At 35.6% G+C, this 26,118-nt stretch overlaps 1 protein-coding gene across 8 annotated transcripts; it reads left to right on the top strand.

The window, feature by feature from the left end:
• The first annotated feature begins 939 nt into the window (after positions 1 to 939).
• LOC145036859 (uncharacterized) lies at positions 940 to 11,137 on the top strand. 8 transcript variants are annotated; one of them, XM_078985353.1, is made up of 9 exons: positions 940 to 1,580; positions 1,675 to 1,813; positions 1,889 to 1,972; positions 2,085 to 2,117; positions 2,323 to 2,440; positions 3,063 to 3,215; positions 3,363 to 3,451; positions 5,471 to 5,573; positions 6,277 to 6,639. In XM_078985353.1, the coding sequence occupies exons 6-9, from the start codon at positions 3,137 to 3,139 to the stop codon at positions 6,387 to 6,389; spliced, it is 384 nt and encodes a 127-aa protein (XP_078841479.1). In that variant the 5' UTR covers positions 940 to 1,580; positions 1,675 to 1,813; positions 1,889 to 1,972; positions 2,085 to 2,117; positions 2,323 to 2,440; positions 3,063 to 3,136; the 3' UTR covers positions 6,390 to 6,639. The 8 variants fall into 8 exon arrangements, 5 of the variants coding, with proteins under 5 accessions (XP_078841479.1, XP_078841478.1, XP_078841477.1 ...); XM_078985352.1 differs by having other exon boundaries at positions 942 to 1,580; positions 1,904 to 1,972; positions 3,132 to 3,215; XM_078985351.1 differs by having other exon boundaries at positions 942 to 1,580; positions 1,904 to 1,972.
• Positions 11,138 to 26,118: the final 14,981 nt, after the last annotated feature.

Below are 26,118 nucleotides of genomic sequence, written 5' to 3'. Positions count from 1 at the left end.
AGTAGTGGTTGTCGATTATAGAAATAAGAGAAAGGAAGGAAAGAAGGGGGTTGTTGGTGAAGGTGCAATTTGGATAATGGAGGCATAGTAAGGGGTTTTAAATGTGTTTATCGTCAGTGGGTTTCTCATGAAAATGGAGGAAGAGCAACACAAGTTAACGGGAGGAAGGGGGACAATGTGAAGAGAACGTGTGAGGATAAGGTTAGGGCCTTAAGCGGTATGGTTGTTGGTTTTTTTATTTTTCTAAATTCAAATTAAATAATGAAAAGTACAAAAAAATGTAAAAGGGAAAAAGCCCTCTCATGCAGCTCAGAGACCAACCATATAAGTTTTAAAAACCATAATAACCATGTTGATAAAAAAACATTTAGACGAGACTTAGGGCGTGTTCGGCAAAACAAGCTCGTAGTAGGTAGCTTGTAGTGAGTAGCGGGAAGTTTGTAGCTTGTAGCGTTTTGTTAAACGATACATGAAGTAGCATTTTGATTTGGAACATTTTGTTTAACCTAAATACTAGAAGCTTGTAGTGCCAAACGAGGCTTTTTGTTCAAAACGGAGTGTTTTGTCAAACGCTAGAAGCTAGAAGCTCTCAAACGCTCTGTGCCGAACACGTCGTTAAACTATTACATTGAACAAAACCACATGGAACATTTATGTAATTTTGTCATTATTTTATGTCCTTAAAGTTAATATGGTTATTTATATACACACACACACACACACATATATATATATATATATATATATATATATATATATATATATATATATATATATATATATATATATATATATATATATATATATATATATAAAAGAAATGAAACTTAGGAACAGTTAACTTGCTTGATTTTTGGCAAATTTGATCCACAACCTTTGCATATTTTCCATTGTTGCCTTTCTTTTAATAGGGTTTTCGTATTTGACTGGTCAATGGTTTCATTGTCTTCTACTATAACCAGAACGTTCCACCGCCTTTGCTGAAACGTCTTCTTCAAACATCTCTGGCAATCCTTCGTTTTCAAAACCTTTCACCAACACAAACGGTTCCTCCACGTTATTTCTCGCCGCCTTCATCCTCCAACCCATCTTCTACTACACTTGTAGTGCTTCCCACCGCTTATCAAAGATCGATACAGGGAAAAAGAATCAAAAGGTCATGTGTGTGCGTGTTGTCTTCAATCCATAGGAAGGCAGACCAGTCAGAGGCCGCTTCCTCGCCACTGATTATATCTGCGTACCCTACTACGGTGCTACGGCTCGAATAGGCTCCCATCGCTTCCAATCGGAAGCACAAAACATATTTTCAACCGACATATTTGGAAGAAGTATCGTTCTTGTCAATGGATGGTGGTCTATCTATCGCTTCTGTAACGGATGCTTCTCGATCCTTTTGATAAGCACTCTACCATCTCTTCCCCATCGCCTTTTGTATTTGGGTTTTTTTTGGTCACCGCCTCCATGATTTTTTTTTTTTGTTTCAGGGCATGATGATTTGAGAGGATGAACACTGATCGGATACGAAATTTTTTCTCACCACTGCTTTTTTCAAATTGTCAAATCGCCTTTCCCTTTGTCGTGTATGTCTATTGTGTTTAAGTGATCACATTTTTTTTATTTATGTCTCACAAGTCTTCAAACGTTCTTTTAATTTTTATTTTATGCAATTTGTAGGTTGTGAAAGCTATTGATCTCCCTCATAGTGTTTCTCAGGCAATTGGAACAAATGTTTCTGGTTTTGCCCCCTAATTTATGAACCGAGCAAAGCAGATTCATCCAATGCCTTTTTCCGATACTACTTCATCTATCTCTTGTAAGTTTTTAGTTCTTGATTAGAATTTTAAATCTTTATGGTGGAAGATTCTTGGATTAATGTTGACTATGGTAGTTGTTGGTGGTGTAGTGACACCTAGGCCAATGGAAACTTCAAATGGTCAAACACCAAGGAAATGGTGATGACGTGGATGACAAAGTAAGTGTTTTTCCACATCTTTTCTACATATTAAACAAAACGTATTTTTTCATTATAGGCAAACTAATAATCTTAATGTCAAAATTTTCCTTTCTTTTAATGTTTTATGTAGGATGGATTTCAAGAAAATTACAAATTCCTTCAGGTAAGATAAATCCATATCGAATGGTGATATTAATGAGACATGCTTGAATTCCACTTATGATGTTTTATGTTGTGCATTGAGATATAAGGTTTTGTCGGGTGTTACTCATTTTTTTGGGTTTCTAGATGTAACTAAATTACAAATAGTTAATATATACAAAAGGAATTTCATAGTGTTTGCTTTACTTGCTTTTTTATCCATATAGTTAGAATGCTTATGGGAGGTTTGATCACAAGTGCATGTCCAGAAGGGATGATATAGGGACAATGGACAACTTTACCCTTGCTAACCATACGTGAGGGATGGAATTAAAGTACAAGATGGTAGGATCCTAATGCTCACAACTCACTCTCTATAATCTTCTTTATGTTAATTCATATCCTTGTTCTTTCATTTATGTTGATTTAAGTCCTTATACTCTTAAGCTTACGTGAACAATCAGATAGATTGATGGCTCAGTAATAGAAAATTAATTTTGGTATTGAACATAGAAGACATGATATCCAACTACTGACTGAATGCTTGGGCAGATTATTATGGAAAACAATATATAAAGGTTTAACAAGTTTGGATGGTATACAACCATATTCTCTTTGTTCATTTTATCTTATTTCTTTGAAAAAAAGAAGAGAAATAAGGATTATTTGCTATATTTACGAAAAATATAGGGAACCATGGAGTTAGAAAGATTAGCAAAGTCAGTAGCTGCAAGGTAGAAGGTCTAGATGACAATAGTTTTGTGTGCAAGTTTTCAAATTGTAGCAATTTCAACAAAATACAAACCAATTTCGATAGTTATAATTGCGTAGGTTTTTAAAAGTCTAATTTGCTAATACAAAGTATTAAATTGAAGGACACATGTAATGCACATTTTGTCTGCTCTAACTTCTCAAAACCGATATCAGATTCACTCTCTTCATTTAATTTTGGTTAATCTTTCTTCAGGAGAAGTGGTGGTTGTTCAATCTTGCTTAAGGAGAAATTTGATTTATTGCCACTGGTTTGTGTTTGTAGTTTTCATGGATTACTTTTATAATGGATTTGACTATTATTGCAATTATGTCGACCATGAAGCAATTGGTGAAGTAGTTCATCCAAGTAAGTTAAAATTCATGTGTCATACCTTGTACTTACAAATTTTTTACAGCCACGTTCTGTTTACAGGTTAAATCAATGAAAAATTAACGGTTAAAATCTTTAAAATATAATTACTGTTTCTATTCTGTTTTATAACCACTGTGACAGATTTAGGTGGCCGATATATTCCCAAAGAGCTTTTACATGTGAAGTCATTAATCACACCAACATTTTTAATCATCAGACTAGCTATGTTGGTAAGAACAAGATTCTATTATTAGCTTCAATCTTTAATATCTTTTCATTATTACACAATTGGTCCTTTGACTTAGTTCAAAGTCACACAACGTACAAATGATTTTCTTAATATTAAAGGTCAAAGAGGTAAAATGATATGTTAGTGTAATTTGTCGTTAATATCATACTTTTGTTATTAATTTTTATGTTTTTGATTGTTTGGGAAAATTGGATTTGATTTTTTTGTTGTTTGATGTGAACATTAGCTTTTTTACTACATAAAAAAACTCACTCTAAGCTTTTTTACACTTTTGTTGATACAATCCCTAAGGAAAAGTCTCAAGTTGTTGATGTGAATTTGTAACAGCCATGGTTGGATTGTGTTTTTGGTTTTTGGTTTTTTACTTTTTCCTTTTTGCCATATTTTTTCTCCTCACGTCACTTTAGAGTTTTAGTTGTTTTGATATCATTATTGATGTGTACGTGTTTACTACTACCATGATTTACTGTTGCATTTCTTATTTTGGGCTTTATGGTATGCTAAGAAAGTAGATGGTAGTATTGAACTATTGAGGTTGTTTTCCTACCCACTAACGACGGGACTGTTTCATCCGATTGATGGCAACTTACACAGAATAGCAACGTACTTTATTACGGATACCATTCAGGCAATGTACTTTAGATAATAGTAATGTATGAAACACATTCGCACACGCAAAACTAATACTTTTCGCACCGCGCAACGCGCGGGAAACCTTTCCAAGCTTTCTAGTTTTTATAATGATTCTTTACTTATAATAATAAAATTATTGTAGTTGAATAATTGATTAAATGTTTATTAAAGGGGAATTCTTCATGCACCTCTGCTTCCCAAATTGTTTAGTACACCTTATGAGTTGATGTTTTTTGTTATGTATTATTATTATTATTATTATTATTATTATTATTATTATTATTATTATTATTATTATTATTATTATTATTATTATTATTATTATTTGATTTCGCTCAAACTGTTTTTTTGTTATTTTTCATTCGGATTATTAGTGTGTTATTTTTTTCTTCGGACTATCCTTGTATTATATTTTTGTAGTACCTATTATATATGAAGTATTTATATTATTTTCTTAGAATTATTTTATTTTTAGAGTATATTACTGAGACTGTGTTTCATTTTTTTAATTGTTTGGACCACTAACGTGTTATTTTTTGTTGTGATTTTTGTCCGCATTATATGTGAAATAACTATATAATCATTTTCTATCTTTTTTTTACAAAGTTAATTTTTTGGTTTTCTAAAATTATTTTCATCGTCAACTCATCAAAAGAAAAATCTGAGTGAAAAAATGAGGACATTAATAACCCATTGTAGAATGTACGCATCAACTATGTTATTTTTCTCATTTGGACTATCACTTTGTTATTTTTTCATTCGAACTATCATTGTATTATTCTTTTGTGACAATTTTTGTACCCATTATTTGTGTACCCCTCAAATTATTATTACATCCTCTATTTCAACCGACTGAGAAAGATGGATGCGAGAAAAGATTAAAAAAAATTGATGTAACATCTATGTCACAATAAGGTTGAAAGGGAATGATTTCCTCCACCCTACCAGTGTACAAAGTCTCACCTTTTGCTTGTGACATATAAGTATCTTTAAAAAAATGAGTTCAAATGAGTGTAATTGAAGACAAAACTGAACGAATGGTCGTTGTAGTTTGCTTAAAATTGCCACTTTTGTAACATTTGGATCTTCGAGGTACTAAATTTGAAGTATTTTACATTTGGAAGTGGGTCACGATGCGAGTAATGACAGTCACATCGTGAGGAAGCTTTGGCTTGTGAATACACATTTCTTAAGGTGTCACAACATGAGTCATTATTACTAATGTTGTGAGGAACATCTGATGGCCAAAAACCCTATTTTTTTTTTTTTTTTGCTATTTAATGGAATAAGGAGGGGAGGGTTGCTCATCCTCACCCTAATCATAACCCTTTTAGTGATTCTTATCCATTTTTGGTACATTTGCTAGCATGAAGAAGAAGAGAAGAAGGAAAGAAGTGTCCTAGTTGTGGAATTTACAAAGAAGCATCATCATCAACATCATCATCATCTCTTTTTTCTTTTGAACCTTTGTAAGTGTCAAAGGCTCAACCTTTATTGCATTATACATCTAGATCCAAAATTTTGTATTATTTCTTCATGATTAAGCAAGCTTGAGTAGAGATAGTCCATAAAGTTAGCAACTTTATGGATTTTAAGGTTCCTTTGAGCATCATATAATCCAAATCTAGAAGTTGGTGAAGTATTGGAGTTATGCATGAGAGTTTGGTGCCATATTTCTACTTTGACCTAGAATGGATTGAGGACATGCATGGAGCATGCGTATCCATAAAGTAAACATTTTTATGGCCCTTTGGATTCCCCTTAAGCTTCTAGATAAGTTAGGTTTAGAGACCTAATGGTTTAAGGGCTTAAATCATTAAGGAGATGGTTCAGACTGAAATCACGATGCGAAACTGGAGGTTTCATGACAGGACCAAGAAATATCCCTTTCGGTGGTCTTTTGTATTCTTACGATGTGACCAAGAATGGATCACATCATGATATATACTGAATTGGTTGTCAATGTCTGAGTTGGCCGAGCTAGAACGAGTTAGTGGAATTGGATCGAGTGAGCTCTCACGACATGACCAAGGGTTGGTCACGATGTGAGACTGAATATTAGAGTTATTGGCCGTTTAATTTGATTTTGTGTGTTGACTTGTTGACCTGGGTTGACTTTGGTCAAAATTAGCTAGTTTTGGTGATTAAGGTGGGTTGTATTGGATTTAATAGGTGTGTCTCATTGCCGTTCGTGTAGCAGTAGCTGTGTGGTTAATTGTTTTCATGAGACATTTGAGTCTCTTCATTGTACTTATGGGTCGAAGACACCAATGCCGACCCCCTAGATTTTGTTACATGAATGCTATTTGTCTTTGTGACTTTTGAATGTATTAGGTTGATAGATAACGCATGGATGGGTCCATTGATATGTAATGGGTTGAAAGCTACCCCAGGGTTGGGCCAGTTATTGCATGTTTGGGTTGAAATACACCCCAGAGCTAGGCCCATGATTGTATGTTGGGTTGGAACGAAAGGGAAGAGCTCGACATGATTGTACCGCATCTCCCTTGTGATTCCACATTGATTTCTATTTTACTCTGATGATTTTGATATACTGTATTGTGATGGATTTCATGAAACCAATTGTGTGGATTGACGATTTTTAAATTCAAAAATTTACCTATGTTTTTGGGGTGTTACAACTTTGGTCCAAAAAAGTTTGAACTAGCACTAGAGGTCCAATTTATTATTATTATTATTATTATTATTATTATTATTATTATTATTATTATTATTATTATTATTATTATTATTATTTTGTTGCAAGTTTGATTCAATTTCGTTTGAACTTTTATATAAAGACGATTTTCCCATTTTTATTTAATTTTCCAATTTTCTTTTATTATCAACAAGTAAAAAATAATTAAAAATAAAACAAATATGAAAGACCTCTCTCCCTCTATCCTTCCCTCTCTTTTCTCTCTCTCTCTCTCTCTCTCTCTCTCTTTCCCTCTCTCTTGCTCTCTCTCTCTCTCTCTCTCTCTCTCTCTCTCGCTCTCTTTCTCTCTCTCTCTCTCTGTTCTTTTCTCTCTCTCCCTCTCTTGATTTTCAGTTTCAGAGTTTTCATCTTTTTCACCACTGTTCCTCCCTACCCTAGTATTCTGTTTTTTCGATTAGAAGGAAATCCGACCCAAGAAACTGAGAGATTCACCTCGTAATGCTGCTTGTAAGGTTTATTTCTTGAATTTTTTCTTTAAAGTAAATGGATTAAAGAGATATCCATTTAAAAATCATTTTGGAACCATTGGTATCATCGTCTCCGAAATCAACCGTTACTGTTGCTGTTTCCATCCCTAAAATCGTAGCTCAAACATCTTATGGGTATATGTACAAAGGTGATTGGAAGAGAAGTGAAACAAAGATGAAGTCGCCAATGCCTTCGTCTCTCTTTCTTCGTTGGGAAAATGAAGATGTTGGGGGTATAAGATCGACACTATGAAGGTGCAGTCGCCTTTTGAAACACCACCATTTGCAGATCCGGCTCCCCACCTGTCATGGAGGTAATCTATGGCTTTGTAGAGCTAGAGTTTGTAGTGCCTCCACTCACTATTGGAGAAGATGATTCCAACTCTGAAGAGCTAGGGTTTGTAGCACCGTCTCCTTCTATATTGAACTATGAGCCTACCTCCGACGACATAGATATGAGAGAGAGCGAGTGAGCGAGTGAGAGAGAAAGAGAGAGAGAGGGACGTTGTCAAAAATCCTCGCTCCTTATCTAAAGAAAACGTCATCTATTTTTTTTGATGAGACATAGAGAGTCTGGTGAGGTTGCCGCTTAGGCGAGAGGCTCTGATGAAGGTGGCGTTCTGACAATACGTTGGCTTCCGGAGAGAGGTATATATATATATATATATATATATATATATATATATATATATATATATATATATATATATATACATATATATATTTATTTATTAATTTTCTTTTATTTAAAAAATATTTAAATAAAAAAACTAGTAAAAATAAAGGTAAAATCGTCAATATAAAAAAGTTTTAAAAATTTGGAACAAAACTACAACAAAATGAAAGTTTTGGACCATTAATACTACAAATATTTTTCGACCAAAGTGAAAATTTTTAACAAGGGATAATGATTTAAAAGGGTAATATATTTTTCGATTTGTACATATTTGGTCATTGAGTTTTTTTTTTTCATCCACATTTACCTCTTGAACTTGGTAAACTGAACACATTTAGTCCTTATAATCGTTTACTACAGGTTAGCTGGGAAGAATGACTTAATAGGATAATATATTTCTCATTTTGTACACATTTAATCCTTAATATTTTTGTACACATTTAGTCCTTAATATTTTTTTATTTCAAAATAATTTCTTTTTATTTTTGTACTCATTTAGTGCTTATGAATAATTTCTTTAGTTTTTTCTCACGACATATTACGTGTGACAATCATTGATGAGAGGTGTGGGGCTGTTGATGCTTATGTGTAACGTCCCATTTTCACAACAAAAAGTTTCCATTTTTAAATAAGGCAAAACTCCCTAATTATAAATTCATTATTAAGATAAACCATTTATTCCAAAATACATTTATCGAAAATTATAGTAATATAACATGGGGAATCCTCAATACTGCTGATGAGTATGTACAGTCCTGCTTTCGCATTCCCACGATCAACGATAGAATCTAAAAACATAAACAACTGGGTAAGAACAAAGCTTAGTGAGTTTCCCCCAAAATACCCAATACAACAAATGTACTATCATGTATAACGGCCCCACAATCATCAGATTGGAATACCCTAGCCCAATCAGTCATCAGACTGGAATGCCGACATGCAACGAGTCCAATCACTCATTGGATTGGAATACCTAGGGTTTGTTGGCATGCCGCCTCAACCCAATCGGTCTTTTTGAGCCTTCGTGCCTACTACTTACAGTCAGCTCACACCAGGTATCTTGGCCTACAACACATATCAGGACCGTCTTAGCCTATTCCACTACCATATGTCGACATATAAATAATCAAGGATCAAGTAGGCACATAATACTAACAGTTATCAATCATACATCTCACTATCACCTATTAGTCCTCTCACAACACACTGCTCCGCTACCAACTAACCTCTATGAAATTTGTAACCAAAGGTGAGATAGCCACCCAAATATATGATCCTAGTTTAGATCCACAACCAAAAAACGAACATGCAAGAAAGCCTAGATCAAAAGTTCCCAGGCTATCCTACATGACTATATACAACCCCTATGACACTCCACTAGACGACAACCAACCTACTGGTACTCTAACCAACATACTCTTATTGTTACATTATATCATACAAGGATAACCAACCTACTGGTACTCTAACCAACATACTCCTATTGTTGCATCATATCATACAAGGATATATACATAAATCTAGTAGATCGCTACGACTCAGCAACATCATATATACATGGATACATAACCAACAATCCAATGACTGTGTAACCATAAGTAACTAGATGTGAGATAGTAAGTAAAAATGTATTACTTTTTAACAGGAGTAATCTAAACAAAATTTGTAGTAGATTAAAATACGAATACATAGATATCAATCTCCTTAAAATCTGAATCGCATGAAGAAGTTATGACGTTTAGAACACATGACCTGAGAATCAAGTAGTCGAGATCGCGATGAACATAAGTATCAAAAGCCAGAAACATCTCATTAATGATTGTCACACGTAAGATGTCGTGAGAAAAATCTAAAGAAATTATTCATGAGTACTGAATGAGTACAAAATAAAAAATGTCTTATTTTGCAACAAAAAAAATATTAAGAACTAAATGTGTACAAAAATATTAAAGACTAAATGTGTACAAAGTGATAGATATATTACTCTATTAATTCATTTTTACCGACTAACTTTGAGTACCCAGTCATAAGGACTAAATATATATAATTTAACAAGTTCAAGAGGTAAATGTGGACGAAAAAGAAAATTCAATGATCAAATGTTAAAAATCGAAAAATATATTACCCTTTTAAGTCATTATCCTTTCAACATAGACTATGTTTAAGTTTTATCTTTAATTAAATATGAATAATAGTAGAATATCATTTTATTTATAATGACTTGTTAAAAGCAAATATAAATTAATCGGGAAATATTTATAACAAGGAAGTGACATTTGTCATATTGCGATTAAGTTTGATTACTAACAAAAATACAAATGAAAATTTTGGACGACTGATATTATTCTATATATTTTTTTGATCAAAATATCATTTTGAAGTACCACAGTAGAGAGGCCATGTTTACGTTTTTGTCTTAATTAAAAATGTGTAATAGTAAAATACCATTTTTTTTATAGTGGCTTGTTAAAAGCAAATATAAATTATCCCAAAATAGTTATAAACAGGAAGCGCCATTTGTCATATAGGGATTAAGTTCGATTGCAATGTTTAGTCAACGACTTCTATTTAATGTCAATATCTCATTTTGTCTTTGAAAGCGTAGTTATATTCTTAAAACTTGATATAATTAAATGAAAGCGTAGTTTATAGCTTAACGGTATCGAGTGTTGCCATCCTCTTTAATGTTGAGAGTTCAAGTCCGTTTGTGGATATACATGAATTTAAGTTGTAGTTTAGGAGTGTTAAATTTATTGTTTAAAAAAAAAATTAAACTCATATCTGATTTATTTGTTGTATATTTTCTATATTTATTATTGTGATTATTCACACAAAGTTTGTATTCTTTTAAGCAAAAGAGCGAGTGGAAGAGGGCTTATTAATTAAGCATTATTAATAGACGGCGGCTCCTCCACCTTTGATGACGGTGCCACCGTGGGTCAGCCTGAGAATATTATAAAATATAAATTCGAATCTATACAAAAAGACACAAAATCACAGATGATTTAGGTTTGAAAATTGGGATATTTTATTTATCCATTAAGTCATGTCCTTGTTGCATGGCAAGATTGGTGTGGATGGATTTCGTATCACCTCCAACCATACCCAACTACTTTCCATATGTGCGGTGCACCATAAACTTCATATAAAGTAATAAATATTTAACTCATTTGTAATGATTTATACGTTTCGAATTATAAAATTTAAAATTTGTATATTATCTTATTAACTATTCGAAATATGTTCGAATAAAATCTTCTATGTGATTTTTTAACTTTGATAAACTTGAATAGATAAGAAGTACAAGAAAATATCAACAAGAAAATATCAACAACTACTTTACATGAACATCCACAGCAGTCGTATTAGTTTTCCAATATTATTTTGAAAGGAAAATGACAATTTAACCCTCTGATGTTTTGTATATTTGCCAATTCAACCCCTTAAGTATTTCCGTGCTTTCTAGACCATTAAAGTCGTTTTTGTCGGGTTAATTTGATCACTTTGGACAAAATGAAAAGGGTAATCCAGTTACCCATTTGCCACATAGACATTAACCTATTTTCTATTAACAATGACTTTGAAAAGTCAAAATCTTCCTCCTCCTTCTCGTCTCTCAATTCTCCCAACGAGACGTAGCTGAAAACAAAAAGGTGAAAGTTTTCTCCAATTTTTTTTTATTTTTTAATCGATTATTCACATAAACTTTTCATCAAATATTTTTTCATTAACATTTCATCTTCCTGAATCTTAATTATAGAAACCAATGGTAGTCAAATCAGCCTAGAAGAAGGCCACATCTAAACCAAAACCACCATCGGTGCCCGAAAATGCAATTGTAATAGAAATTAGTCCGAACAACCAAGAAGAGAAGAAATCAGGATCTTCTTCATCTTCTCAAAACAACAACCCTCAATTGTCACTCACTTCAACACTAACTACCAGAGCAAAGTTGTCTGTTGCCTTAACTACAAACCAAAACAAACAAATATCTTTAACATTGATGCTTAAGATATCAACAATGAGAAAATTATAATGGATACAGATTCCACAAACTCACAATGGATACATATATGTTTTTGATGTATGAAATTTTAACTGTTGCTAGAAGAGAATTAGAGTGTGTGTGAGCAAGTGCAATGCTTATTGTATCAAAATTGAAGAAATATGGGCTCCGAAAGTCAATGATTTTGTTCAAATATGTGATAGAGCTTACGAACATCGACATGTTTAGTGATGGAAAAGCGGATTCTAGGTCGATTAGAATGAAATTTATTGATTCCGACATCGTATGTGTTTCTCAGTCGGTTAATAAAAGTCGCCGCAACCGCACCGAAGATTAACATGAGTGTTTAATTATGATTCTTAGATATTTAACCCTTTAGTTTTGATTATGATTCTGATATTTGGAATGGAATAGGAACAGACGGAGCACATGGTGTGCTTCTACGCTGAATTAGTGATGATTCAAGTCACTCCACATCATGGATGAACTATGCAAATAAACCGTTAGATTAAATGCCAGAAAGAAGTCAATGATATTTTTCAACCAGATTATTATGTGGCATTTAATTTAATTATGTGGAGATATTAATCGGTTACAAAAGGTCCAATGACTAAATTGATAAGTCACTAACAAGTTTGTTTCCTCATACATCATAAAAATAACTCAAGGGACTCAATAAACAAATGTGTAATATTTAATAGGATCAATGTGTCATTTTCTCTATTTTCAATGGAATCTAAAATTTTGAAAACAAATAGTTGATAATCTTTTTGTAAAAAGTAAGATATGACATTAAAAATACCAACTAATCACATATTAAAATCCAACTTATGACGATTTAATATCATTTTAAATTTTCAACTAAGAGCATACTTTTAATTTTTTTAATTTAGAGAGTTAATTTTTTTTTTTTTTGTCTTTTAATTGTTGAAAAATTTCTTAGTTTTTAAGAAAAATAGTTATATCAGAATAAAAGCAGAATATGCTGGTGAAATATTTTAACTTTTTATCAAACATTTTCTCTTTTCTATTTCTGTTTCATATGATCGCTTCCATTTCCTCGCCAACGCCTCTCCAACTTCATAAAAGTTATGAAGTGTGTTACAATAATTCTTTATTTTTTAGCAAGCATTTTCCCTATATTATTTCTATTTCAAACGATCACCTCCATTTCCTTCCCACTACTTCTTTGGCTTCAAAACAATTCTTATCTTAAATAATTGATAGTCTATTAAAAATTCAGAATCTTAAAAGTTCGATCTTGTCCAAGAACTCTTAGCCTTTTGTTTCAAATGGAGAAAGGCTTGCAAATCCTTTAAAAGGATCCCTATATATATATATATATATATATATATATATATATATATATATATATATATATATATATATATATATATATATATATATATATATATATATATATATATATATATATATATATTGATATCTATATCTATATCTATATCATCATACGTACTTATAAATGTAACATTTTTCTTGAATGTAATGCATTTGAAACCTCATTTTTAACTTCCTTCAACCATATTCATTTGCAACCCCATTTTTTAACTAATGCAACTCAAAAATTTTCTTAATTATGATTTAACACTCAAAAGTTTTATAATTTATATTATGTTTAATTAGCATTTAGTGAAAAGTATACTATAAAAGTCAACATTTTGGGAAGACATGCATATAAATCATATACAAATTTCAGAAAGAAAATAAATTAAAAGGTTTTTGTATTGGGTTGAGATCTTATGACAAATTTTGGAGATATGCTATTATATTAGAGCTTTTAATTTGTAAGTTTGTTATACTAATTTGTTTTTATATTTTCTTTGTTTTTGGATTATTGTAATACAATCGTTGTATATTGTATATTGATCATATGTTATATAGGGTGATGTTGAAAATATTTAATTAAATATTTTAAATATGTTTTTTTTGTTTTGTAATTGTACCGTTTCAAAAAGATAATTAATTAAAACTCATACATATGTTATACTTTCCATCTCTCCCCCTCTCTCTCTCTCTTTATATATATATATATATATATATATATATATATATATATATATATATATATATATATATATATATATATATATATATATATATATATATATATATATATATATATATATATATATATATATATATATATATATATATATATATATATATATATAGGGTTAGGTTCATGTGAAAAGACCTAATTTTGTGAGACTGTGAGATGCAATCCTAGCCACTCATTTATTAGATAAAACAAAAACATTTTTAAAATGTGCCCAGGTGTTCCACAGTGAAAACACATCTTTTTCTTCACGTAGGAATTGTTTCTGCTTTCCCCTGGTAGCACGCCATTGCCTTGTCTCTGGTTCTTCCCACAAGCACACTTGCAATAGGCACTTTGTTTAGCTTGAATTGGTGGCCTGTATTTACCAAGGACTGGTTGATTAGTCAAAGGGAATTTTTGGTAAACAATGAGTTCCGCAAACAAATGACTCTTTGAACTCTGATTACGGCCGTAATCGGAGTTTACGGTTGGCTTATTTGCTACCGTTAACTAAGTTTACGATATGAGTTCACTGTTTTGGAGTTTACGGTTTATGGGTTTGTTGTTCTTTAAAACAGTTTACGGTACTTGAATATTGAGTGTTTACGCTTTCTGAATTTGTTCTATTATGAGAGTAAACAGAGTTTACAGTTGGCAGTAATCTCTCAAAAGGCCTTCAGAACATGAATTTTCCAAGGTAAAAACAAATCCTTCAATGCCTGGAATGTTGAATTCGAAGATCAAACAACGAGAGAGATAACTTATACTCAAAATCTTGATCGAATAGGTTTGATATCAGTTTACTGCTCTGATACCAATTGTTAGGTCCGTTTCTTGATCTATTACTGATAATCAAACAATAACGAAACAAGAATAACAAGAATAAGATGAATGAATTGAGCTTGCGTACGATTAAACCCTTGAAATCGTCAGATACAACTCAAATACCAGCAGTAAGCTTCTAAAGCGTCAAACCCCTCAAAAGACAAACTCGAAGACTATATATACTGACAAAGACCGCAAACATAATTTGTTGCCGTAAAGATGTTTACGGCCGTAAACACCACAAAACACAAAAACGACAAAAATACCATTACAGACATAAAACCAAAACAAATCACATGCTAAGCCTAGCCCAAACCATTTACATAACCTTTCAAAAGTCATACTTGAAAGTCAAACATAAAAAGTCAAACTTAAAAGATAAACTAAAAAAATTCAAACTTAAAAGTCAAACCGAAAAGCTATATGTGAAACTTTAAAGTTAAACAAAAAAGTGAAAGTTTACAGTCAAATGTCAAACTTGGAAGTCAAAGTCAAAATTTAAGGTCAAAAGTCAAAAATGATAGTAAAAAATTAAAAGTCAAAGGTTTATGGAAAAAAATGAAACTTCAAATTTTGAAAAATTGATTTTTGGGCCAATATTGACAAAAATCCGAAATTAGGACTAAAAAAAAACGAGCTACTTGAACTAAATCGTGAAGGCGTATAACATGTGGCTAGGTTGTATGTGTGAGAGACCTAGGTTCGATCCTTTCTCCACCAAGATTTTTATATATTCGTTGTTGAACAAGATTGCTGACCGCAAACGAGGCTGCTGAACTGCGAGGACTGGACCGAACACTTGCTAGAATTGCTGATCGAACACGTGCGCAATGTTCGAAGCCGAAAAAGTCCGAGGCTGAAAATGGATTTCGGCTGTAAACACATCGGCTGTAAACGCTGTTGACCGCAAATGAGTTTCCAGCCGAAAACACCTTGGACACGCAACCTGCTATGCGTAAATGGCCGCCGTATCATGCAAATTTACGTAAAAAAACACAATTTTTTCACCTTTGTAGCTCCAAAACTCGATGAAAAACTCATTTTTATGAAAAACACGAAGAACAAACCCCCAATATTTTTTTAAAACCTATTTAAAAACATATGATCCTTCAAGAAAAATTTCAAAAATGCTTTAGATCTTTCCAAAAAGATTGATACAATCCATGATGTGATACCAACTGTAAGTCCCCAAATTCGCTTGACGTATCAATCCGATCCACTTGATCGTACGAAATCCTAATTATGTGGATGATGCAAGATAGAACTGAGAAGAAGAAGAACTTGATGAATCTATGATGTATTGATGATATGAATGATATTCCTTACACAAGATTCACACACACTATCTCTCTCTCTCTCTCACATTCTCTCTCTAGCACTCCAAAATGTAACAATAATGCTCCCTTAACTGAAAATGCCCATCCTTAGTGTAGACTTATAAAACGATCCTCCTCCACCTAGTTATGCATATGGACTAAACCCAAATGCTAGACCAAAAACACATTGGTTTTCGGTCCAAGCTACAAAAAAACCCAAGGAGTTTTCGACCTTAGACTGAAAACTACAATATCTAAGAAAAGCAAAGTATAAACCATATTTCTTACCCAAAAGACTCATAGGTTGCTTACCATTAGGTGTTTGGGTGAAAAGGTCATGAAAATCCTCATCAAATCTTAGCGAAACATCCTCCTTTTCTTGACTCATAGGTTGCTTACCATTAGGTCTATAGGTGAAAAGGCCATTAAAAGTCCCATAGGCTCTCTTTGGTGTTTTGTGCCTTGGTTAAGCAACCTTAGTTTTCTTTCCTCTCCTTGCCATCATCATATTCCTTTTCATAAGAGTAGTAGCAAGACCATCATCTCGATCATTAGATTCAGAAACAGGAGGAGCACCATCTTGGCCACTAGATTTAGAAACAGGAGGATCACCATCCTTTCTTCGTATAGTAAGCCTAACTGGAGGGAATTGGTCAAATATAAGTTAGCCTCCCCTATCTTTCCTAGGACTTCCAATCTTCCTTTTTTTCGGATAGGGGGCTTAGTTACCTCATCATTTGTGCATGAAATCTTATTATGCCGAAGCTCTTGGCACTTTCCACACCTCATAGTCCTAGGCACCTTTAACCTTTCTGAGGGGTATTTGGCATGTTGTGATTCAAATGCATGATTCATTCTCTTTAGTTTTGGGTTTCCAAGCATCCTTCTGACTGGGGGTGGTAATGGTTTAACAAACTCAGTTCTTGGCTACAAGTTGCTTCCACCTACAGGTAGTATGTTCTCCATATATGTTGCAACATACTTGTCCTTGCGGAAGCAAGAAGAAATGAACTAAATTGGATCTTTGTGGATGAAGTTGATTGCAACTTGACTATGAACACATGGTATTCTGGAAAATATCCACAAGTTACAGGTGCAAGTGTGAGTAGCGAAATCCACCTTGTATCAAATATAGCCATACCTTGTCTTCAACACATCACCTCCATTTGGCAACACTATCCATAAACTACAAAAAAAAACAAATTATACACATAAACAATAAATACATAACACATATCGATACAAGCCCTCAAAAACTAACATTAATTCATATCTTTCCCAAATTCCTCAATCGTCAGTTGTATGTTAGGCCCACTATTACCCCTCCATTTAGGTACCTCTTGACCTTGATGATAAAAACTTTTCATAAGGAGAATCCTTATTTCCTTAAGCGTTGTAAGTAGAGGCTTATTCCTCATTTCTTTGATCATGCCATTGAAAAATTCTGAGACTGCATTCTCTACTGCTTTATAAGCACACCCATGAGAAAAGACGGATTTGCACCAAGTTATAGGTTTCCTTGCCATAAGATAGTTGTATCCTATTTCTATTATCTTATTTATCTTCTACATTGTAGCAAGAAGGTCCCCTTTCACTGTACACATAGCAGCTTCCCAAAAAAAAATCTTCAGCTCCAGTCTTGTGTACGTAGCATCCCAACAACAAGGATAAATGTTTTCATTTTTTTTAAATAAGAGATTCAGTCATTAAATTGTTCCAAAATCCATTACATAATAACTATTTCCAATCATTAGAGTAATAATATAAATAAGTGCGGAAAATAGTGAGGGGAGTATGCTGTGCTATCACGTCGGGACCTTTCCCTTAGTACCAGAAGTACCTAAAACATAAATACAAACTGTAAGCAAAAGCTGAGAGTGTTTACCCAAGTACCACATACCAAACATAAATAAATTAGTACTATGGGCTAGACCATAGTCTTACAAGTAATTCCCTGCTGGGGGCCAAATCTCGGTCTTCCTTACAATTTCCAAGGGCCAGACGCTGGTCTTTCATGCAAATGCCATGGGCTACATCTTGGTCTTTCATACAATTACCATGGGCCAAATCTTGGACATTCAATCACATATCACAATTATGACTAGAATTCAACATAACAAATAATGGGACGACCTTGGTGCCTTTAACCCATTGATACAGTGAGAAAACTCACCTTAGTCCACTGATAAATAACTAACTGCTCAGCTACCGAACCGAAAGATATCACACTTCAAAAGCTTCCAAAGTTGATGGAGACTCTAGATCTAGAAGCTCAAACTTAACAAATTATTGGTCTCCAAGTTCCATCTTCTTGAACACACACTAAAATTCCATAAAATCACTTTAAAGCACAAGAACACTAAAATGGGGTGAACTAGGGTTTCAAACGGACAAATGAATAGTGGAGGTTGATGAGAGTAAGTGTCTAAAGGCCATAATGACGTTTTCATGCCCTAAAAATTAGGGTTTGGTCTTGCTTACCGTACGCCCCGCATACACCATGTACGCCCAACGTATGTGGTTAAGTTCCCCATCACCAACCACACATGCATGTTAAGCGTACCAAATGCGCACCTAACGTACGAGGGACCATTCTTGCAAAAACTATCAAATTTAAGGACCAAACAAGAACATACCTGGAATCATATGTTACAAATCTTACTCACTTGAATTAGACTTCATCCTTGAAGTCCGTTGATGCAAGCAAGTCAGGGTAATGATCCGTCGGCTCGTCCTCCATCTCCCATGTCCACTAAGAGCCATTTCGGTGCTGACATTGCACCTTCATCAGATTCACCACCTTATTATGGAGAATCTTGATTTTGTTGGCGAGGATAGTAATCGGATTCTCCATGTAATTCAGGCGGTTATCAAGTTGAATATCATCGAACGAAATCACTGTTGAATCATTAGCTACACACTTCTGCAAGTGAGACATTTGGAAAGTGTTATGGATCTGATTGAGCTCCTTAGGTAGGTCCAACCAGTATGCAACCGTTCCCACTCGGGCAGTAATCTTGAAAGGACCAATAAACCAAGGGCCCAACTTTCCCTGCTTCCAAAACTGGATGATACCTTTCGAAGGTGACACTTTCAGCAGCACGAAGTCTCCCACCTGAAACTCAATGTCCAAACGACGTTGATCGGTATAAATCTTATGTTGACTCTGCACGACCCACAACCTTTCATGCACTTGATGAGTTAACTATGTGGTCTTAAGCACTACCTTGATGTTTCCCATGACCTGATGACCAACCTCGCCCCAAAAAACCGGGGACTTACGTCTCTTCCCATACAACATCTCAAATCGTGGTCGGTCAATAGTAGCATGATACCTGTTGTTATAGGAGAACTCATCTAGTGGAAGGTATGTATCCTCCCAAAAAAAATCCAACACATAAGCCTGAAGCATATCCTCGAGTGTATGGATCATCTGCTCGCTCTGGACATCGACCTGAGGGTGGTATGCAGTACTAAAATGCAACCGAGTACCTAAATCCTCATGAAACTTCCTCCAAAACTTGGAGGTGGAATGAACATCTCGGTTTCTGACCACTAAAACTGGAACCCCATGCCGAACCACCACTTCCCGGACATAAATATCAGCTAGCTTTACCGCAGATATGCTCTCTGTAATCAAAATGAAATGTCCACTCTTGGTTAGTTTTTCCATGATGACCCAGATAGAATCAATACTATGTGTTGTCCTAGGAAATTTTGTGATGAAATCCATAGTGATCTCCTTCTATTTCCACATGGGAATGGGTAATGGCTGTAACTTGTTGTAGGGTCTCTGGTGCTTGGCCTTCACTTTCTTGCAAGTTAGGCACCGCTTAAACAAACCAAGATACCTTACTTTTCATATAGGGCCACCAATAAGTCATCCTCAAATGCCTGTACATCTTTGTGACCCATGGATGGATAGAGAACTTTGACCTATAGACCTCTTCTAGTACCATCTGTCTCGCTTCATCTGGTGCCGAGAGCCAATTATACCGCACTCAGTCAACAATCCACGACTGTCCTTGATAAACAAGGTAATTTTCCCCATGATCCGCTCGACCTTCCAATTCCCTTTTTCATACCCTCAACTTGAGCTTCCTTCATCAAATCTAATAGAGGTGAGATGACAACCATTCTTAAGCAAACATTTCTGATAGGATAACTTTCCGCCTTGTGGCTTAAAGCATCAGCCACCACATTGGATTTCACAGGGTGGTACAGGATCTCGCAATCATAATACTTTACCAAATCCATCCATCTCCGCTGCCACATTTGGTGGTACCTTGATTGGTAATCAATCTTGGAAAACCAAGGTGCATCACGGAGCTGATCAAACAAATCACCGATCCTCAGGAGTGGGAATGGTTGTTCATTGTTAGCTTATTCAACTCCAAATAATCAATTCACATCATGTGCGAACTGTATTTATTATTCACAAATAGGATTGGTGCTCCCTACGGAGAACTGCTCGGACGAATAAAACCCTAGTCTAGCAACTCCTGCAACTGCGTAGATAACTCATGCATCTATGGTGGTGTCAGGAGATACGATGCCTTGGCTATCATAGCCACACTAGGTACCAAATCAATGCAAAACTCAACCTGCCTCTCGGGAGCCACTCCAGACAAATCCTTGGGGAAAACATCTAGAAAATCCTGCACAATAGGTACCCTTCTCCACTCCATCGTGGCCTCAACCCGTGTATCAGAAACATAGGCTAAGAACCTAAAAAAATCCTGCTGCAGATATCTCTTGGCACTCGCAGCTAAACAGAGAGTTGGCCCTTATGAAGATCTCTCGCCAGTAACAACTAGTTCTCCCCCACTTAGGGTTTGAACTCTTACTAGCTGCTACTCGCAATCAATCACGACTCCATTGGGGCCTAACCAATCCATCCGAATGATAACCTTCAATCCTCTCATGGGGATCAGCACCAAATCAATAGAGAACCTCTCGTTAAACATGTTCAGGACACACTCTCAGAAAAACCTCAAAGCACTCACGGTAGGGTCATCCACAATCTCCACCTCCAGAGGGGAACCCAAAGTCCCTGGAACATCTCGAAACTTCTTGCTGAGTGCAAGAGATACGAAGGATCGGTTAGCCCTAAATCAAACAGAACATGAACAGACAAACCATTGACCAAAAGGGTCCCTTTACAAGACCATAATAAATATAAGCATAAAAAAGAAAGAAATAAAAGATAGGGTTATAATGCATACCGGTAACTACATCTGATGCTGCACAGGCCACATCGATGGTCAGCTGAAAGGACTTGCTCTTCACCATATGAGCCTCTGGCAGCCATTGGTAATCCTCAAGTAGTTGGTGCTGGTACCACCACTGGTCCCCCGAAAAATCTTGGACAATCGGCATTTTTATGGCCGATCTGATTGTAACGACCCAATTTTCAAGGCCAAAAATTTCATTTTTGACTTAACGCATTTAACAAACATTTTACCAAAACATTGTCAATAAAAAATCCATTACAAAATCATAATGTTGTATTTCAAACCATAACATCATAAGTATTGAAAAATCAGAGTACAGTTCCAAAAACTTATTACGGAAACATGTGTGTGTGTGATGCGCTGCTACACCGTTGGCTCCTTCCCGTTCGACGAAGAGGTACCTGAAACCAAAACTGTAAACTGTAAGCACGAAGCTTAGTGAGTTCCCCCATCATACCACATACCATACAATATCGTCGGTATCTTTCAACCGGTAACCTTCATCGGTATCTTTCAACCGGTAACCATCATCAGTATCTTTCAACCGGTAATCAACATCGGTATCTTTCAATTGGTAACTGGGGACTATTTCACCCCCTACTACTAGCATACAATCAACTGATATAAGCATAAAGTCAGGCATATCTGGGTACTGACCTACCCTTGGGTCCTAAGGACCACTGCTAGGGAAACTAATCCCTACCATACACATAACATACTACTCAGATAAACCTCATAACCAACACATAACCTGACCAAGATAATTATCACAAAGACCATTATTATCTAAGTACCCCTTTTTGGTGGGCCGACATTATGGCCTTAGACCCACCCCTACTGGAAGGTAACTCACCTCAATATCGTGTAGTGTCTGAACTATCCTCGACGCACAAGTCAACTCCCTACGACTCCTCGATCCATACATGAAAACCTTCAAGTCAACACACATCACATATAAACATGGTTAGTCCAAGTTTAGTCAAAGTCAACATTGGTCAAAGTCAACATTTAGTTGACCTGACTCGCCGAGTTGGCCTACCAAATCGTCGAGTCCATGCTTCTCTAATCCCACACAAAACCTCGGGTCCACTTGTCGAGTCTAGCAAAACTCGACGGGTTCTCCTTCAATCATAACATCGGGACCATCTTCATCCGACTCGCCGAGTTCCTTCTAGAACTCATCGAGTTCATCTCCAACTTAAGAACTTGTCCAGTCTATGACTCGCCGAGTTGTATGAACAACTCGTCGAGTCCATCTTCAAAGATTGGGAGATTGCTATGGACTCGACGAGTCTGCTCATACCACTCGCCGAGTTCATGGCTTCCAGGTCCATTTTCACGTCTAAACCCACAAGAGACTTCCTTCCTAACAGTTAACCATTCACAGAAAGGGTTGGGTGCACAATGGTCACCGACTCATCGAGTGCCAAGAACAACTCGCCGAGTCCAACCTTGACCAATTCCATATCGTCAATTTAAATGAGGTCTAACACACCAAAACCATAGATCTAGCCTCATAATGTCCATTTTATACGTAAAGTTCCAAACTTGATGCACATGCATGGTTTTTAGCTCAAAAATCCATATAAAGTGTCCTACAATGTGCATGGGGCTCTCATGGCCCTAAAGTTGGCACCTTTATGCCATGAGACCCCTCTTAAGGCCCAGATCTGAAGTCAAAACCCATTCAACACTTCAAAATCCGAAAAATGACTTAGAAATCCATAGAGATCCAAATTTAAAGATGAATAAACACATAGATGAGTCAAGACAGGGGCATTATACCTTGAAGCTACTGAAAATGAAGTAAGATCTCCAGATCTACAAGCCCCAACTTGATTTCCAAGCTCCTTTCTTCCTTCCAAGCTTTACAATCCACACAAGAACACCAAAAATGGCCTCAACTCTCATAAAAACGTCTATGGTTCGATATGAAGCTTTCAAGAGAGTGTTGGGGACAAGGGATGTTGAGTTAAGCTGTTTATATAGGGTGCAAACCATCAAATTTAGGGTTTCACTTAACCAGCACCTACTCGCCGCGCCAGTCTCCCGACTCGTTGAGTCGGTCACTTAAAATGTCCGCAGCCACGTCCCTACTCGACGAGTTGATCCTACAACTCGTCGAGTCCCAGAGAAAAATACATATACTGAAGCAAAACATAGCTAATTAGAGCCTTCTTGGAGCAATCCCTGCTCACATGACCCGACTGGATATAGGTAAAACATCATGAACCTGCTGATCGACAAGCTCCACTGTGCGGCTTGCTATACTTGGTGCAACGTCCCCGACCCTATTGGCCTCTAGTCTGGGTATCAGAGGTCTCGTGTATCTTAGCTTGACCCACAACTAACTAGACCTTCTCCAAATTTCACTTAGTCATGAGCTCCAACTAAATCTCCCGCTCACAGGCCTTATTAACCATATCATTCGGGGTCTTGCTCCTCGAGAAGCTCATAAACTCCCTAATATCACCCTTCAGAATATCATAATATCTCTTCTTCCTCATGTCATCATCCACAATATATTATGGGACCAATAGACTCTTTTCTTGAATGTGTCGGTAATCTCCGCTACAGTCTCTATAGTCTTGTGCAAACTCCCTTTGAAACCTCTGAACGAAGTCCTCTTATGTCATCACAACCACTGCTGCAAAACCTACCGCTTGAGTAACTTCTTCCCACCAGTCCCGTGCTTTGTCCCTCAGTAAGTAGGACGTGAAACCCACCTTTACCCCCTTAGGGAAATAGCTTGTATGCTGTGCATTCTCCATGTCAGCAAGCCAGTCATGTCTAGCTATCGGGTGCTTAGCCCCAAAGAACTTAGGCGCTCCACACGCCTTGAATTGCCAGAAAGAAGGCGCTCAAGTCCCAAACAGACCCGAAATGATCTCGGATAAAAAAGACCTGAAAATTCTCCTCTATGAGCTCCACAATCCCCTGCTTGATGGTACAGAAAATCATGGGGGTGGCGTCAAGAATACTGTAAGTAACCTCAGCTACAATGAGCTCACTCTAACTCTCATCAATCGGTTCTGAGCCAGAGCCAGAGCCAGAGCCAGAACCTGAACCCGATCCAGAGCCAGAACCAGAACCAGAAACTCCTGTTACTAAACGAGTGACCACCATCATCAAACTAAAACACAAGATATAAACAATCAACAAACACTCGAGGGAAACTCGCAACACACAGGTACCCTTAGGATCCCCAGATCTACACCTGTCTCAGGTACAGGTCCTATGCTTCTAGTAGTATGGGCCCAATACTACCTTCTACACCTACCTGTACCTTTCCAAGGTAAATTTAGATCCCTCTAAGTTACCAAACTATAACCAAGAACAAACCTCTGCTATACAACATAAATATCCTACACTCTTCTAGGAACTTACCACTAGCAATACCAAGAACCTCAATCAACACCATTGGTTGCCTTATGTATGCAAGTGGTATATACAATAGGATCACATAAACTGTTGAATGAAGATTCTAGACTAAGTCCACAACCAAACAAGGAACAAGAAATGAAGCTAAATCGATCATTCTAGGGCTATACAATCCTAATCATATACAACTTTGAAAGCATACACTTAGCAAATAACCGAGGTGATATCAATTCCAAGTAATACATGCCATCAAGTTATATTGAGCTATAAGGCATTACACAAATCAGGAAATTCTATCATATTACTCATGAAGGTATCCTTAGCCCTAATCTACCATGTAGTTCACATATAAGGTATACTAATCACAATACATAAGTATGGGTACATCGGGAAACACGTACATGAGCTCGACTGATTACACGCATTGCACTCCCCTTTTTACTTAAAAGAATCTTTTTCAAAAATTAAAATTATTTTTATTTTGAAAAGGTTATCATTTCCTTAGTTTGAGTTTTGATACACCCGAAAGTGTGCCCGAATCCCTCAAACCAAAGATCTGATACCAACTTGTAACAGCCAGAAAACCAGGATATTTTTTCATTTTTTATAAACAAGAGATACAGTCATTAAATTGTTCTAAAATCCATTACATAATAACATTGTCTAATCATCAGAGTAACAATATCAATAAGTGTTGAAAATAGTGAGGGGATCATGCTGTGCCATCACACCAGGCCCTTTCCCTTAGTACCAGAAATACCTAAAAACATAACTACAAACTGTAAGCAAAATCTTGGTGAGTTTCCACAAGTACCACATAACAAACATAAATAAATTAGTGCTATGGGCATACCATAGTCTTACAAGTAATTCCATGTCGGGGGCCAAATCTCGGTCTTCCTTACAGTTGCCAGGGGCCAGAACCTGGTCCTTCATACAAATTCTTGGGGCCACATCCTGGTATATTATACAATTGCAGGGGCCAAATCCTAGTCTTTCATACATATATCACAATTATGACTAACATTCTACATCACAAATAATGGGCCGACCTTGGTGCCTTCGACCCATTAATACTGTGAGAAAACTCACCTTAGTCTGCTGATAAATAACTAATTGCTTGACTACCAAACTGGAAGATATCACACTTCAAAAGCTTCCAAAATTGATGAAGACTCCAGATCTAGAAGCTCAACCTCAACATATGCTTGGTCTCCAAGTTCCTTCTTCTTGAACACACACTAAAATACCACAAAATCACTACATAACTGAAGAACACATAAAGAGGATGAACTAGGGTTTCAAAGGGAAGAATGAACAGTGGATGTTGA

The sequence above is a fragment of the Lactuca saligna genome, chromosome 3, assembly GCF_052625555.1.
Source record: "Lactuca saligna cultivar CGN05327 chromosome 3, ASM5262555v1, whole genome shotgun sequence".
NCBI lineage: Eukaryota > Viridiplantae > Streptophyta > Magnoliopsida > Asterales > Asteraceae > Lactuca > Lactuca saligna.
This window is presented reverse-complemented; position numbering and strand designations above follow the sequence as displayed.

What these genes read in the sequence shown, in the direction of transcription:
- LOC145036859 (XM_078985353.1), top strand. Translation starts at nt 3,137, where the DNA reads ATGGATTACTTTTATAATGGATTTGACTATTATTGCAATTATGTCGAC. An exon ending in TCATCAGACTAGCTATGTTG is followed by an intron (nt 3,452 to 5,470) that starts GTAAGAACAAGA and finishes TACATTTGCTAG; the next exon opens with CATGAAGAAGAAGAGAAGAA. An exon ending in CTTTTTTCTTTTGAACCTTT is followed by an intron (nt 5,574 to 6,276) that starts GTAAGTGTCAAA and finishes TGGATTTAATAG; the next exon opens with GTGTGTCTCATTGCCGTTCG.